This window comes from Poecile atricapillus, chromosome 2 (assembly GCF_030490865.1).
Source record: "Poecile atricapillus isolate bPoeAtr1 chromosome 2, bPoeAtr1.hap1, whole genome shotgun sequence".
Classification (NCBI taxonomy): Eukaryota; Metazoa; Chordata; class Aves; order Passeriformes; family Paridae; genus Poecile; species Poecile atricapillus.
In genome coordinates this window covers 135,389,051-135,402,518 of record NC_081250.1, presented here as the reverse complement: position 1 = coordinate 135,402,518, position 13,468 = coordinate 135,389,051, and the positions used below count along the sequence as shown (strand labels likewise).

The 13,468-nt window shown below is 36.0% G+C and overlaps 1 protein-coding gene across 7 annotated transcripts in view; it reads right to left on the bottom strand.

Annotated features, from left to right (window-relative positions):
• OXR1 (oxidation resistance 1) overlaps nt 1-13,468 on the bottom strand; it is a 260,352-nt gene that overhangs the window by 39,743 nt on the left and 207,141 nt on the right. For all 7 annotated transcript variants that reach the window (XM_058833205.1, XM_058833202.1, XM_058833199.1 and 4 more), the window contains 2 exons: nt 10,523-10,675; nt 2,093-2,277 (listed from right to left, as the gene is read on the bottom strand). In XM_058833205.1, the coding sequence (XP_058689188.1) occupies nt 2,093-2,277; nt 10,523-10,675 (338 nt within the window). The remainder of the gene's footprint in view (nt 1-2,092; nt 2,278-10,522; nt 10,676-13,468) is intronic.

Sequence of the window (13,468 nt, the reverse complement as noted above, 5' to 3'; positions counted from 1 at the left end):
TGGATTCAGCTTTAGAATTCATTACCTATTAGAGTAGGCCATTTCTATAAATTTTCAGGATTATGCTCATTAGAGTTGCTCTTATACAAGCACAACGTAAGGTTTATGAAATCATAAAACATCCATATGCAGTCAAACATTTTTTGTGCAGTTTCAGTATAGATTGTGGCTTATATATAAAACTATACAACATGAAATTTTAATTTCAAGAACCAAAGCACTCGCTGGGTTTTATGACCATTTTCCATATCAAGTCTGAATACTGAAAATAAGACTGCTTTCCCAAGTTTAAGTGGGTTTGACAGTTGGCAAAATTGGGAGAGTGGAAGAAGGTTAACTATAACAGTGGAATACATATTAAAAAAAAAAAACAAAAACAGTGAGAATGAACATGAGAAAACATGATTTAAGTGTCAAATACCTCAAGACACATGAGACTTGTCAGATCTAGCTGAAACTGTTAGGACTTCTGTTTACAGACTTAAGAGATTTGATTTTTGTTTTCCTCCAAATTTACAAATATACCTCATATTTAGCTAAGGCACAAAAGTGCAGGGACTGAAGAAAATGTTAGCAGCTAGTGTTCTATCCACTAGTTTATAATGCTGACAAGAAAGATAAATCAAATTGGACATACAGGCCTCTGTATGCAGAGTGTGACTAATTAGCAGACACATTTTCATTCTATATGCATATTATAAATAAAACAGAAAATTCATGTGGTACAGGAGCACAAAAATAAACAGCATTATTAAGTCATTAACAAACTAAGCATTTTAGAAAAATACTTGTTTTGTAACTGCAATATCATGATTCAAGCATAGAGTCATCTAATACTTTCCACAGTGTATCAACTGAAATAGGAACTGTGAGCAACTTTTTAAAACTCAGTCTGGAAAATAAACTTCCAGAAAGAAATCATGCTGAAAGTATCATCATTCTACATCAAAAGCCCCAAAAGTACTACTGTAGCAACATGTACTTCTGCTGCCCTTTCAATAGACACATGACATCGGGCATCAAACAAGACCATGCCAAGATACCAATTCAGTCCCAGCAAAACTGAGCTTAAAAATTCTATGAGGCAAGTTACTACTTCTAAGTGTCCATATAGTTAAGATTATCAAGAAAGATGTGGTTAGGGCACTACCTATTTGAACTGTAAGAGGGTATTTTTAAGAGTTATTGAGTATCTTAAAAATGCAACTATTTTAAGTGGGTATAGCATTATATATCCAGCAGCTTTACACTTCCTTGGTTAAAGAAGCCCACTTCTCTGCAGCTAGATAATCGAGGTAGTCTGCAAATGTTTGTGCTTTATGGGCTGTGATAGGTAAAGGTGATAATTTTTTTTTAATCCTTTTTGGTTTTCAAGACAGAATTTAGCTTTTTGTGATGACAATATAAAAGGCCAGTACAAAAAAACAGAAAGAACAGACCAAAGATCTGTATGCTCCTTAATGCTGATTTTAAATGCCTGCTGCACTAAATACCAGTCTTAGAGCTCACCAGTCCAAATTCACTGTTTACTCCAAAAAAAAAAGACTACATCCAAAGGTGAATATGCAGTCTCTCCCCTAGCCACAAAGGGAGAAAAATATGCTCCTAGACCCATGATAAATATATGAATCTTAGAAAATTACTTTAAAACATTTGTCAGAGAAACAGCCCTGAAAAGCAAGGGGAAAATGCTAATTAATAAAAATTTATACCTAAAATTGTCAAAGCTGCACTTTCTTACTGTGAACACCAGTTTTTAAATTATTGAAGAATTGAATAGTAGTTAAATAGTAGAATTGAATGGTAGCTGTTTCCATAGTGGGGAAAGGGCAGAGGAAATGGTGTGGTACCACAGATCTTTATAAGAGACTATTGGAGGAAATTAGAATCCAAGTACATAGAAAATGTATCCTGTATCATATTTAGGATGTGAGAACTGAAGGTAAAGCAAACTTTCTATAGGATCTTTCCAAGCCACTCTTTGATATTGCTTTCTAACAAGAAAAATAAGGAAAATGCTGGCTTTGTATGGTCAGCAATGTGGCTACAGTTCAGATTTACTCAAAGCTTTACAAATACTCTTCTATCTTACATGCTTAATGATTCCTTAATTTTGCTGTCCACAATTTCTTTATACAGAGCAGCTGACATCACTTCTTCCATTGGACACATGATGCCATATTCTTCACAGCCATTCTCTTGGACCAGAGGATCCATTTTATGAGGATCAAACATGATATTATTGGGTGTCACTAGCAGCACACCATTGACCGTACCCTAAAATGAGAGGGAAAAGAAGTGGTAATTTTTCTCCTCAAAATTCCATCTTATTCTTCCTTTTTCAGTAGAAAAATGTGTTTTCTATTTTTTTAAAATAAAGCCATTATTTATACTTCAGCAACCTGTTATGTTATTAAGTCACTGCTAAACACAAGAAACTGTAACTTTTTCTGAGGAAGCAAATTCATACCACCTGCTTTCCCAAAACAAATCAGTTTTATTCCTCATAAGTAGTCAATAACTCATTTTAGTAAAGTAAGATAAACTCTTAGACACTGAAGAATACACTGAACAGCTCCTCTGAGATAAGAAGACATCCTTCCCTGATAACTACAGGGCTTAATTGGTAGCTTTGAAAGCAATTTTTATCTAAAACTTGACTCTTAGCTCCTCTCTCACTTTCGAGTATTTATTTAAAGAGAACTTCAAACCTGTCATTTATCTTTGTTTGCTTTACACAAAAGTAACAGAGATGCTGATACAAGTCCTTCTAACTTAATGCATATGACTGATTGGACAACCATATTTACAGAATGAAACTAGAATAAAAAATACTCAAGATTATCAAAGATGAAATTTTGGGTGGTTCTAACCACAATGATACTGCTGCATTACATGAATGTGAGTTTAAATATTGACTATAAAAAAACTTTGAGGTTGATATTCATACTATGAATTGTAGGGTTCTTATACAAGTTAAAAACAAAGTTAATTTACAATAGTTAGAACTTTTTTTGAACAAAAATGTTAGAAACACATGCAAACAACAATTGCCTGCTACAGAAATTCATTTAACTGTTGGAACAGTAGAGTTCAAGCTAAAACTACCAACAGGAGAAAATTTAGGTTTAAGTAGAATGACAGGAATACTTCAGTTACAGATCCTAAAGATTTTACAAATGTGGACAGAGATTTCAAACTTTCATTCAAGAACTCACTCCATATGCTGTTGAAGGAATTAAATATTTATTGTATTGATAAAACATTCACAACTACTATAAACTGTGTGCATTGGAAGAGATTGTTTTCAATTTTGTTTCAGCACAAAAAGAGACAGGGCACACAGTTCACACAGCACAAACACAGATACAGATCTTTTGAACTTCAGAAATTTTATTCCTAGGTGATGGTTGATGACCTTCACAGTAGGAAAATAAAGATGCAAGGTAGTAAAAAGAAAAGTGCAAGTTATAAAAAACCCCAAACAAACAAAAAAATATTATTGAAGTCTACAACAATGACCAATGCTATTTCTAGTATGGAAAAATTAAGACATGTCTAAAAAGCAGCCCAAGCATCTGTACTTGAGTCTGTTAGTTGTTTAGTGCTTAATCAGATTTTATATACACCTTTTAGAGTGCAACACGTGTGCTGAAGACTCTGAAGTCAGCAGAAGACATTTACAGAATTCCAAGGGGTTTAAGGCACTGAAACAAGACTGTTCAGGGCATTCTTTCCTAGCACTGTATTGTGGAAATAGACTTTCAAGGTTGTCTTCCAAGAGGACAGCTGTCAAGTCTCCATTTTGTTATACCTATTGTAGTCTAGAAAACAAATTTAACATGACTACAGAAGTTAGTGAGTCAACTCAGAAGAATGACTGCTTCTCTTTAAACAAATGTACCTTCTGTAAATTCAGTATGTAATTTAAAAAGCAAAAAAGCAACAGCTTTTCTACATCTGATCTCTTTCATTAATGGTCATGAAAGTGGAATTTTATTAATACTTTCTGGATCTGACACAGAAATTGCCAGTCTTGATGGCAGTTAGATTAGATGAGCATTGTAGGTCCCTTTCTACTAAAATATCCTATTCTATTCCTTCACTGCCCGCATACTGCATGTAGATATTCAAAACAGCCATGCTGAAGAGAAAATGGTAAGGCTGTATGACTGCTCTGTCTGAAGGATTTAAGTGTTCAACACCAACTTCTACAATTACATATTACTCTGCAGATAAAACCAGTAATTGAGTTCATTAAAGAGTTTTTCATTCCCAGAATAATATTGTCTTCATTTGTTTGCTATCTCATGAAATCTCCTTGATAAATTAAGTATACAGGAAGTGCTAAAGCTTTTGAGGCAATAAAGAGATTACATTTTCCTGTCAAGGGGTGTACTGTCACAACTAAGATACCATTGGTGTGAACAAGCTTCAGTGCTTTATAACTTGCTTTCAAGAGCATGGATAAGATTGCTTCAGCTGACAGCACAGGCCAAAAACTGATTAAAGAAAAAAAGCTTCATATGTTTGACATTGCTTATCTGAATATTAGAGAGGCACATCATCAGAATAACATGTATGAAGAACCAGTTACACATGAACCACTCATTTCAGTTGTCTTGCTTCAGACTCAGTTTTAGTTCAGGAAACACCAGCTTACTCCTCCCAAAGCCTACAAGCCAGGCTTGTTAGTATCTTATAAAAACCATATCAAGGACAAAAATCTGTGCATGTGCAAGCCTACGCACTACATAAGAAAAACAAGCTTAAGAGACCTTCTATTGTAAAAAGAAGCTTCCTAGAGAAGACTAACAATGACCTGTCTAATGGGCAAAGAATCCCGAACCGGTACATTGACATGGCCTTAGCGCATATGGAACATCCTAAAGCCTACCTCAGCAGCCTCAAAGATACAGCTAGAAATAATAAAAGCTTATCTTAACCTTAGAAGAAACCCTCAACACCCAATAGGTAGGAAGGCATTCAACATGAAAATTAATTGGAAAGTGTATTTCCATGTAAAATTTACTACAGCAATAGAAATTGAGAATTAAACTCTCAGACCTATCAGACTTTTATCTGTACTTGACAAAGTAGCTGATCAAACACTTCACTTGCCATTACTATAAGGAAGTGAAAGATTATACATGTATCTTGAAAACAATGGGTTTATAGCACTTTAACAAGAGATGACCTATTTCATTCTTCTTTATTTAAAAAACATAATGTAACACTTCTGGCTCAAAAGTTACTAGACATGGTCCACAGTTACTATGTGAACACTTCAGGATACTTTTCTAGAGAATAACTGCTGCTCCAAATGAATAAAAATTAAATTCTTAATAATACACTAATTAGCACTAGCATTTCTGTCACTTTTCATTATTATCTCTAAGGATCACTGAATGTTAACCCAGGTAGCTAAGTAATGCTCAGGTAAGAGCCAGATAAAGAAACATTTTGTTTGGCTGCAGATTTTAATTACTCTTTCAGACATACCAATGTTTCTGACACTTTCTCTTACAATTTCTGTGACTCTTACAGGACAAATACCTTCTGTCTTTACTACCTTCCAACTTGCTTGCAGGAGAAAAAGCTTCCTTAAAACCTATTACTCAATTGATGTTGCTTCTAGTATGGACACAAACCAAGTGCTATTCATTCTGGGAGGAAAAAAGGATAACATCGGAACAAAACATACAAGTGGGAGCACACAAGCCTTTAGCCAACTGCCTAGGAGCTGCTCACTGCATTATGATACTCTTCCCTGAGAGATAGAAACTGCAGCAACTCCAGCCTTTAAGAGTTAACACAACTGTTTTGTATAAGTCAAGAAAAAAATTGAATCTTTAAACTTTATTTCCTTGCTGGCTTGCCATTAAGGATCAGACAGATTTTTATATTAGCATTCCTAAAATACATATGCTCCAGAACTATTGCACCAGAGTACGCAATGATCAACTCCTGAGCATTTTAGTACCATGCAGTCATTTAAGGTTCTAAAACTATTCTGCTTACTCATACACATTTATGCAGTATGGCAGCAGATGTCACAGTTGTCTCATAAAATACCCAGGAATGGGTATTATATAATAAAATCAATAAAATTATATAATAATAATGGTGGCACCAGGAAAAACCCTAGAGCATCTCTGTATCAATAGTGTGGCTGGCAAGACCAGGGCAGTGATTGTCACTGCTCAGCACTGGCGAGGCCGCACATCAAATAGTGTGTTCAGTTCTAAGTCCCTCAATTCAGGAAGCACATTAAGGTGCTGGAGCACGTCCATAAAAGACCAGTTGAGCTGGTGAATTGTCTAGAGATTAAGTCCTGTGAGCAGCAGCAGAGTGATCTGGGCTTGCTCAGCCTGGAGAAGAGAAAGTGGGGAGAGCTTTTTACTCTCTACAACTGAGGGAAAAGAGATTGTAGCCAGGTGGGCATTGGCCTCTTCTCCCAGGCAAGCAGGGACAGGACAAGAAGAAATATCCTCAAGGTGTGCCAGAGGAGGTTTAGGCTGGGCATCACGAGGCATTTCTTCACAAAAAGGATTGCTAAGCATTGGAATGGGCTGCCCAGGAGGGTGGTAGAGTCACCATCCTTCGAAGTTCGAGAAATGGCTGGATATGGCGCTTGCGGCATGGTCTTATGAACAATGTGGTGATCAGGGAAAGATTGGACTTCACCTTAGAGGTGTTTTCCAACCTAAATGATTCTGTAATGCTGTTCTTGGTAAGTTACTTCAAACAACAACAAGCTAATATCCCCTGCTATCTCATAAGCACCAAAGATGACCGAGAGCCTAGTCTGCTCCCCATATATAATCTCCTTGGTTCCTTGCTTTTGGAGCAGGGATAAAGTTCCCAAGCTCTTTCTCTGACTGGTTGAGCTACTGGAAATATTTTCAGTGTGAATACATTCTTCAAAATGAAGAATATTATGGGGTCTTATTTATGAAAAACAAAGCTCTTTCTATGCCCTTGTCTAGCAATATTAAGACAAGAAGATGAACCCAGACTCTCCTTTGTGGGCTATTACATTGGGTCTTCAACCCAGATCCCTTTAAAATAAATACTCACTTAACATTTCAGAAACAAGGCTTTGACTTTATTTTTTACAAATTCAGTTTTTCAAAATAGCCACGAGAACTATTTGTACTAACAATGTTGTTAGAGAGAGATCTGCAAATCAGAGCACAAGCTCAAGCAAAAACACTGGACAATGGCATGCACACTACCAACTGCTACATGACTCCCATACACTGATATTTGGTCTAAGCTCTTGATTTTCTAGTGCTTGGGAAAAAATAATTTAAAAAATGAACATATTTAAACAGCTCAATTGTTGCTACAGAACCTTGGGAAACAGCTTTTTAGGACATCCTCCCCCACAAAATAATCACTGACTTGTTCCTCTTGGACCATAATTACTAAGTAGTTGTTGAGAGAAAAAATACAAAAAATACTGTCTATGAAAATGAAATACAAATTAGACTCGGCATGTAACTACTAAGTAGTTCAACATGATACCGTTACAGGAAGTTCTGGGTCTGGAACAAAACTCCCCAAAATAGTACTTGCAGAAGTCAAGTTTCCTGTATGCAAGAGATATTAAAGCCATGAAGTAAAATTCTATTCAGGTGAAGTTCAGATTTAAGATCCTCAAAGAGAAAGGCTAATCCACTCTATTACTGAAAATCATGTGGACATTCTACGTTATTAAAAAAATAGATTCCATGAGTCTTAAAGCTGGTCCAGAAAATATTAATCCAGATACATAAAAACATACATATTGAAAGTAGATTAAACTGCACATGCAGATATTCAGTTCTGAATCAGTTTTGTCATCTTACCATTAAAATTCCTTACATCTCAGGAAATGGAAGCTTTAAATCCCATGTAATACCTGAAGTGGAAATCTGAACAATCATTATGAAGGGAGGTTTAGAGCCAAACTATCACATTGGTGAGCCCACACATTAAGATTAAGCAGTTCAGTAAAACACTTGTACAAAAATTTGAAAGGGCTCCTAACATGAAGTTTTTAAAGACAAGTTCTCTAAATAATTTTATTACATTCTTGAACACACAAGATTGAATAAAAATGTTAATTTATTATTTATGAAGCTTCTATCATGAAAATAACATTTATTTTATTTTTTTTTATATTGTTTATTTTCTTGTACAAGTTTTGAACCTTGTCAGTGTCCTCCCTTTCACTTAATGAACACCAAATGTGTGCTTTCTGTGCTTTCATTTCCAGGTCAGTGGCTTGGGTTTTTTCAAGCCTCTGTATCAGTAATTTTCCTTTACCTACTACATTTCAAAACAATTAAGTAAGTTAGCAAAAATAAGAAAGAATTTCAAACCTCCCTTACTAGTTTCAGTTACAATCAAGCAGACTTTCTAAAGTACCTTTTTTTTTGCCTCAAGGAACAGTACAAAAAATTAAAAAATAACCCACAGGGTAGAACACTTTTCTAAGGGCACACCTACATATGCAGTAGGCAGTGAGTCAAGGTGTGACTGCAGCACACTGGGTACACTGATTTATTGTCCGTACAGAATGTGGCATATTCACATGACCCTGTCTCTTACTGTGCTCAAGACCCTGCCTCTATCAGTAGCCAAAACCAGTTAATGCAGAACAAGTGCAATGAACAGAACAAGCATTCCAGGTTCCAGTCAGTGCTCCTCAGCGAACTCCTCTTGTGCTTTTCCAGAAAGTCACAAGTGTGACTAAACCCAACTCCAGCCATTCACAGAATAAGCAGTCTTAAAAAGTGATAAATGAGACCATCTTACCCTAATAAAAGCCCTTTTGCATAGACACACTGAAAAATAGGCTTTCACTAGATTTCAGTTTACGAGAAGCAGTCACAGTGATGACAGACTTCACAGCTGAAGCCCTAAAGGATGGCTAACTATGAGCTTCAAAAATCACTTTCCAAGTAGGAAGCAGAGGATGAATCTTTTAAGCTCTCTCCAGAAAACTTTTGAAAGTTTATGATTCTGCATTATGAGAAAATGTATCTGGGAGAGGCAAGACAACATTCAAGAGGACATTCTTACCATATGTGGCACAAAGTCTAAATTAAATGCAAAACTTACAAGATCTGGCACTCAAATCTCAGCAAGTCAGTCATCATTTTTCTGCCACCCACCTCCCCAAGTATGAATAGACACTGCAATGGGTTATACAACTTTTTAGAAACAGAATTCTCCCTGAAGCTCTTAGAAAATAGGCTGCAATGCTGCAAGTCAACGATGCTGCTAATACTCCCTGTAATATTCTAAGGAGAAATTATATCACATAAATAATACATTGTAAATTTTAACCCCACAAAGGATCACAGGTCTCAATTAATCTGCATTACAGCATTTAAAACTGGTAAGTAAGGATGTACCTAGGATCAACCTAATAAACTCACCTACAATGCAATGAGTGAAGAAAACTACCTGCAGAGCAGAATAAAGTAAAAAACAAAGCTGTTCCAGTACTTGCCTCACCAACTTCTAACAAGTAGTTTTTGTCAATACACAAATATTGTCAAAAGGTTTCAAGCCTAGACACTTATAGATTTGCAAAATTAGTTATAGGAGATGGGAAAAAAAATTTAATTTTAGGAGATTCTTCCTAATCTGTTTACCATTAGCGTACATTAGCTGTAAACCTATTGCTGAGCAACACAGAAACAGCAGTATTTCTCTATACATACCTGAACTTCAGGCAAAGGAGGAAGTATTACAAGTACTTTGAATATTATTGCATTCATTGAGTGAAGGCATTTTTCATAGATAAAGTATTTAATAGTAAATTTTCTGTGAGGTAGGAGAGCAATACATTTTGATTTTTAGTAAAGTGTTCTGAGGTAAAGTGTTTTGACATTACCTCAATCCCTAGAAGACTGTGAAAGACTTGTGCACTTCTGAGGTGAAGAGAGGTTAATTAAGTGTCGCTAACATGGAGGCATTTTGTGTAACGATCCTATTGAGAGAAGTGTAACTGCTTCAAAGAAAAAAACAAAATCAAGGTTTCTACCATACCACACAAAACAGTCAACTATACAGAACTTGTCTGCAGACTCAAAGCTTTGTTCTCCTTGCCCTGTTCTGCTTTAAAAAGCAAAAAAAAAAAAAAAAAAGGAAGCAAAGCTACACAACTGTATATTTGCTAGTATAGTTAAGGCATGTTTTTTTCCACTGTAAGTAAAGAAAATTACTTACGAAAGATACTAATATAAGGAACAAATAGACCTCATGCCCTCATACAAGAATTATGTAACAGTACAGTATCGGGGATGTCTGTCACGTATCAAATGCTTGCATCATGTTCTGAACAAGAGGCCTGGAGAATCCAAAGGAAACAGCGAGTAAAAAAAATTAGTATATTTATACAGACATGTGCACATGAGTTGATTCATCTACTCATCCTTGACTAAAGTCTACCCTATGTTTATACTTTAAATGTGCTTATTATTACATCCTACACAATAACAGTAAAATCTGAATGTTTCAATACCTTGCCATTAGTGATGTACTTGCAATTAATTTTTAGAAATTTCTCTGTAAATGCTTCCTCCTCTTCGGAGGTGGATGATACCACTCTTGAAGGACGAACACATGCATGTGCTGGTGAAACAGCTGACTCCTTCTGCTGGACTCCATCTGAATCCTGAGAGGAAATACAAAGAAACAAAGAAGAACTTAGCAACTTGCCTTTTTCAATACCAACTTCTGGAGATTTTCTGCTGTGCTATTTGACCAGGTCACTGATGGGCAGATTATAAAAGAACTGCCACAATAAGGACTCTCAAGGATTTAAAACTGACCACCACCACAGCAAACAGTGTTCAAGGCCAGGCTGGATGAGGGTCTGAGTAACCTGGTCTAGTGGAAGGTGTCCCTGCCTATGGCAGAGGGATTGGAACTGGGTATCTTTAAGGTCCCTTCCAACCCAAACTACTCTATGATTCATTTTTAAAAAAAACACATACACAAATGCTGAATAAGTTTGAACAGAACGATCCTGGCAATTTTACTGGCTCATGTTCTCCTCTACCCATTCAGTTCACATTTTTCCAGTATTTTAACAAGGCTGCTTAGGAACAATGTCAAGGGCCTGACTCTAGTCAGGGTAAGAAACATGCATTGCTCTTCCTTCATCTGCTGAGCCTGTTATTTCCTCACAGAAAGCAATCCATTTTGTCAGATATGCTATAGCCTTGGTAAATTATCTCTGGCTGTTTCCAACTATCTTTGTCATTCACATGCCTGGATTTAACTGTCAGAGGATTTCCTTCATGACTTCCCTGGGAAGATAATGGAGTTATCTAACTCAAAATCTACCAGTATATCCAACTAAGTACCGAACATGGAGCCCTACCAAACGCAGCACAAACAACAAAAAAAATTTGTTTTCAAACTAGAGATAAACAAACAGTAGGCAGACTTCAGCAAAGCCTATTTTATAGGCAGAGAATATCACCCACATCTAAAAACTTCCACTTCATATATAACTGCTATTTTTAGTTACTAATGAAGTATTACTATTTTTAGAAAACAGGAATTCTCATGTTCCCTTTGGTTTTCTGCTTTCCTCTTCAGTTCTACTCACTAGTACAGATTGTAGAGAAATGCTTTTAGTCATATCTAGGAACATTATGCACAACTGTTTTCAGTTCATCATCCCTCTGGAACTACTTTAGCCCTTGCCAGCATCTTTCAACCTTCATTACAGATCAACCAAAAAAACAAAACAATATACAGAACACTAAACTGAATTCTGCTGAAAAAGCTAATCAAGTTATAATTAGGAAACAAACTTCCTGGAGATTAATTCTCCTTCTACAAACACCTTCCTACTGAAAACCACAGGGTCACTCTTGTGACACATAACTCAGCAAGCGGCTCTTAAAGCGCTCAGCTGATATCCAAGCCCACTCTCAATAAGCCAGCTATTTCTCATCATATTGCCACATGACACACTCAGATCTCAGTATGGCTTGGGAAAGGGAGGGGCTGGAGGGATGCACCACCACAACAATAGCCTTTCCAATTTAATGATGGTGCCCTTGTCACTATATATTATTTTGAAGTGGAATTTAAGCTTTATAGGTAGCAAAGCATCTTCAAAAGGATATTCTCAAATATGTGCTTAAGACTGCTGAATGAAGAAATCTTTCAAAACCCCAGCAGCATCAGAAAAGCTTCAAAATCAAAGCTAGTTTTTACACACTGACAGCAACAAAAGTATTGAAATACACACTGAAATCTTAGCTTAAGTGTAGCAAAATTTAAAAAAAAAACCAACCCCCTCCCCCATCAAAAAATGCTGCAAGTCAAAGGAACCAACCAAACAAAAAAACCCCAACAACTGTGCAAAAAAGCTACCAAAACCCCCTCAACTTTAACAAAGTTATTCAGGTCTTATATCAGCCACATGTTAGTTTGTATCTAGCCACATGGCTGTGGTAAACTACTCCACTGTTCAATAAACAGAAGAACATGTCAGTTTATTTTTGACTGAACAGGCATTCAGATATTTTTTAGCTGCCTTATTAAATTTGTAACAAGATATCACTGATTCTATTGATCAGAGCAGAGAGATGATGCCTTTACATTATATAAGCAGAGGAACACATATTCACCTTGAAACATGCTCAAATTTAAACTGCAAATCTGGTATCAAAACTGGAGGACAGTCAAAGAAGACATATCAAGAGAGCACTAGAGAATTTTTCTAGAATTTTCTAGTATTTCTCCCCTTCATAATGATAGCAATCAGCAAAAAGAGAAAAGAAAAACATGAAAGATGGGTGATCTACGATGAAGATCAAAACTCTCCAGCCTTAACTGCTCAGGTAGAAGTTGAGTGCCTTTTGTATTGCTGGAGAGACTGAAAACAAAACTAAATGTACACAGTCCAACACTGACAAGTACAAGTGATCTCTGTTCCTTGACTTTTTGACAAATATTTCTTCTTTCCTCAGATGTACTTTGAAAGGCCTCAGAAACATAATAAACACTATTATATATTGTCTCATGGCCAATGTGACTTTCCCTGAAGTATTTAAGAACTGCTTGTAATGATCCACAACATGTAACAAGATGCATGAAATAGTTACGTAACAATAAAGTGTCCGTTAAATTAAACATTCCAAGTGTTGTTACCACTAGACTGACTACACTAAATGAAAAAATCGTCTGCAGAAGAGGTCTTTAAGTATTTTCATTTACTTTTCTCCTTCTACACTTGCAAGTTTTTATCTCTGATATGAGCATACAGTCGATAAAAAGTTTTCAAACAAATTACAGGTATGGTTGCACTTTCACATTTCCTTATCCACCATATGCTAAGAGATACACAAAATAATTGACAAAAAAAAGAATAAGCCATTTTTCTGGCATGGACCCTGTAGGAAAAGCACTGATTTCCAATAGTAAAATTGATAATTTTTCCCTCGAG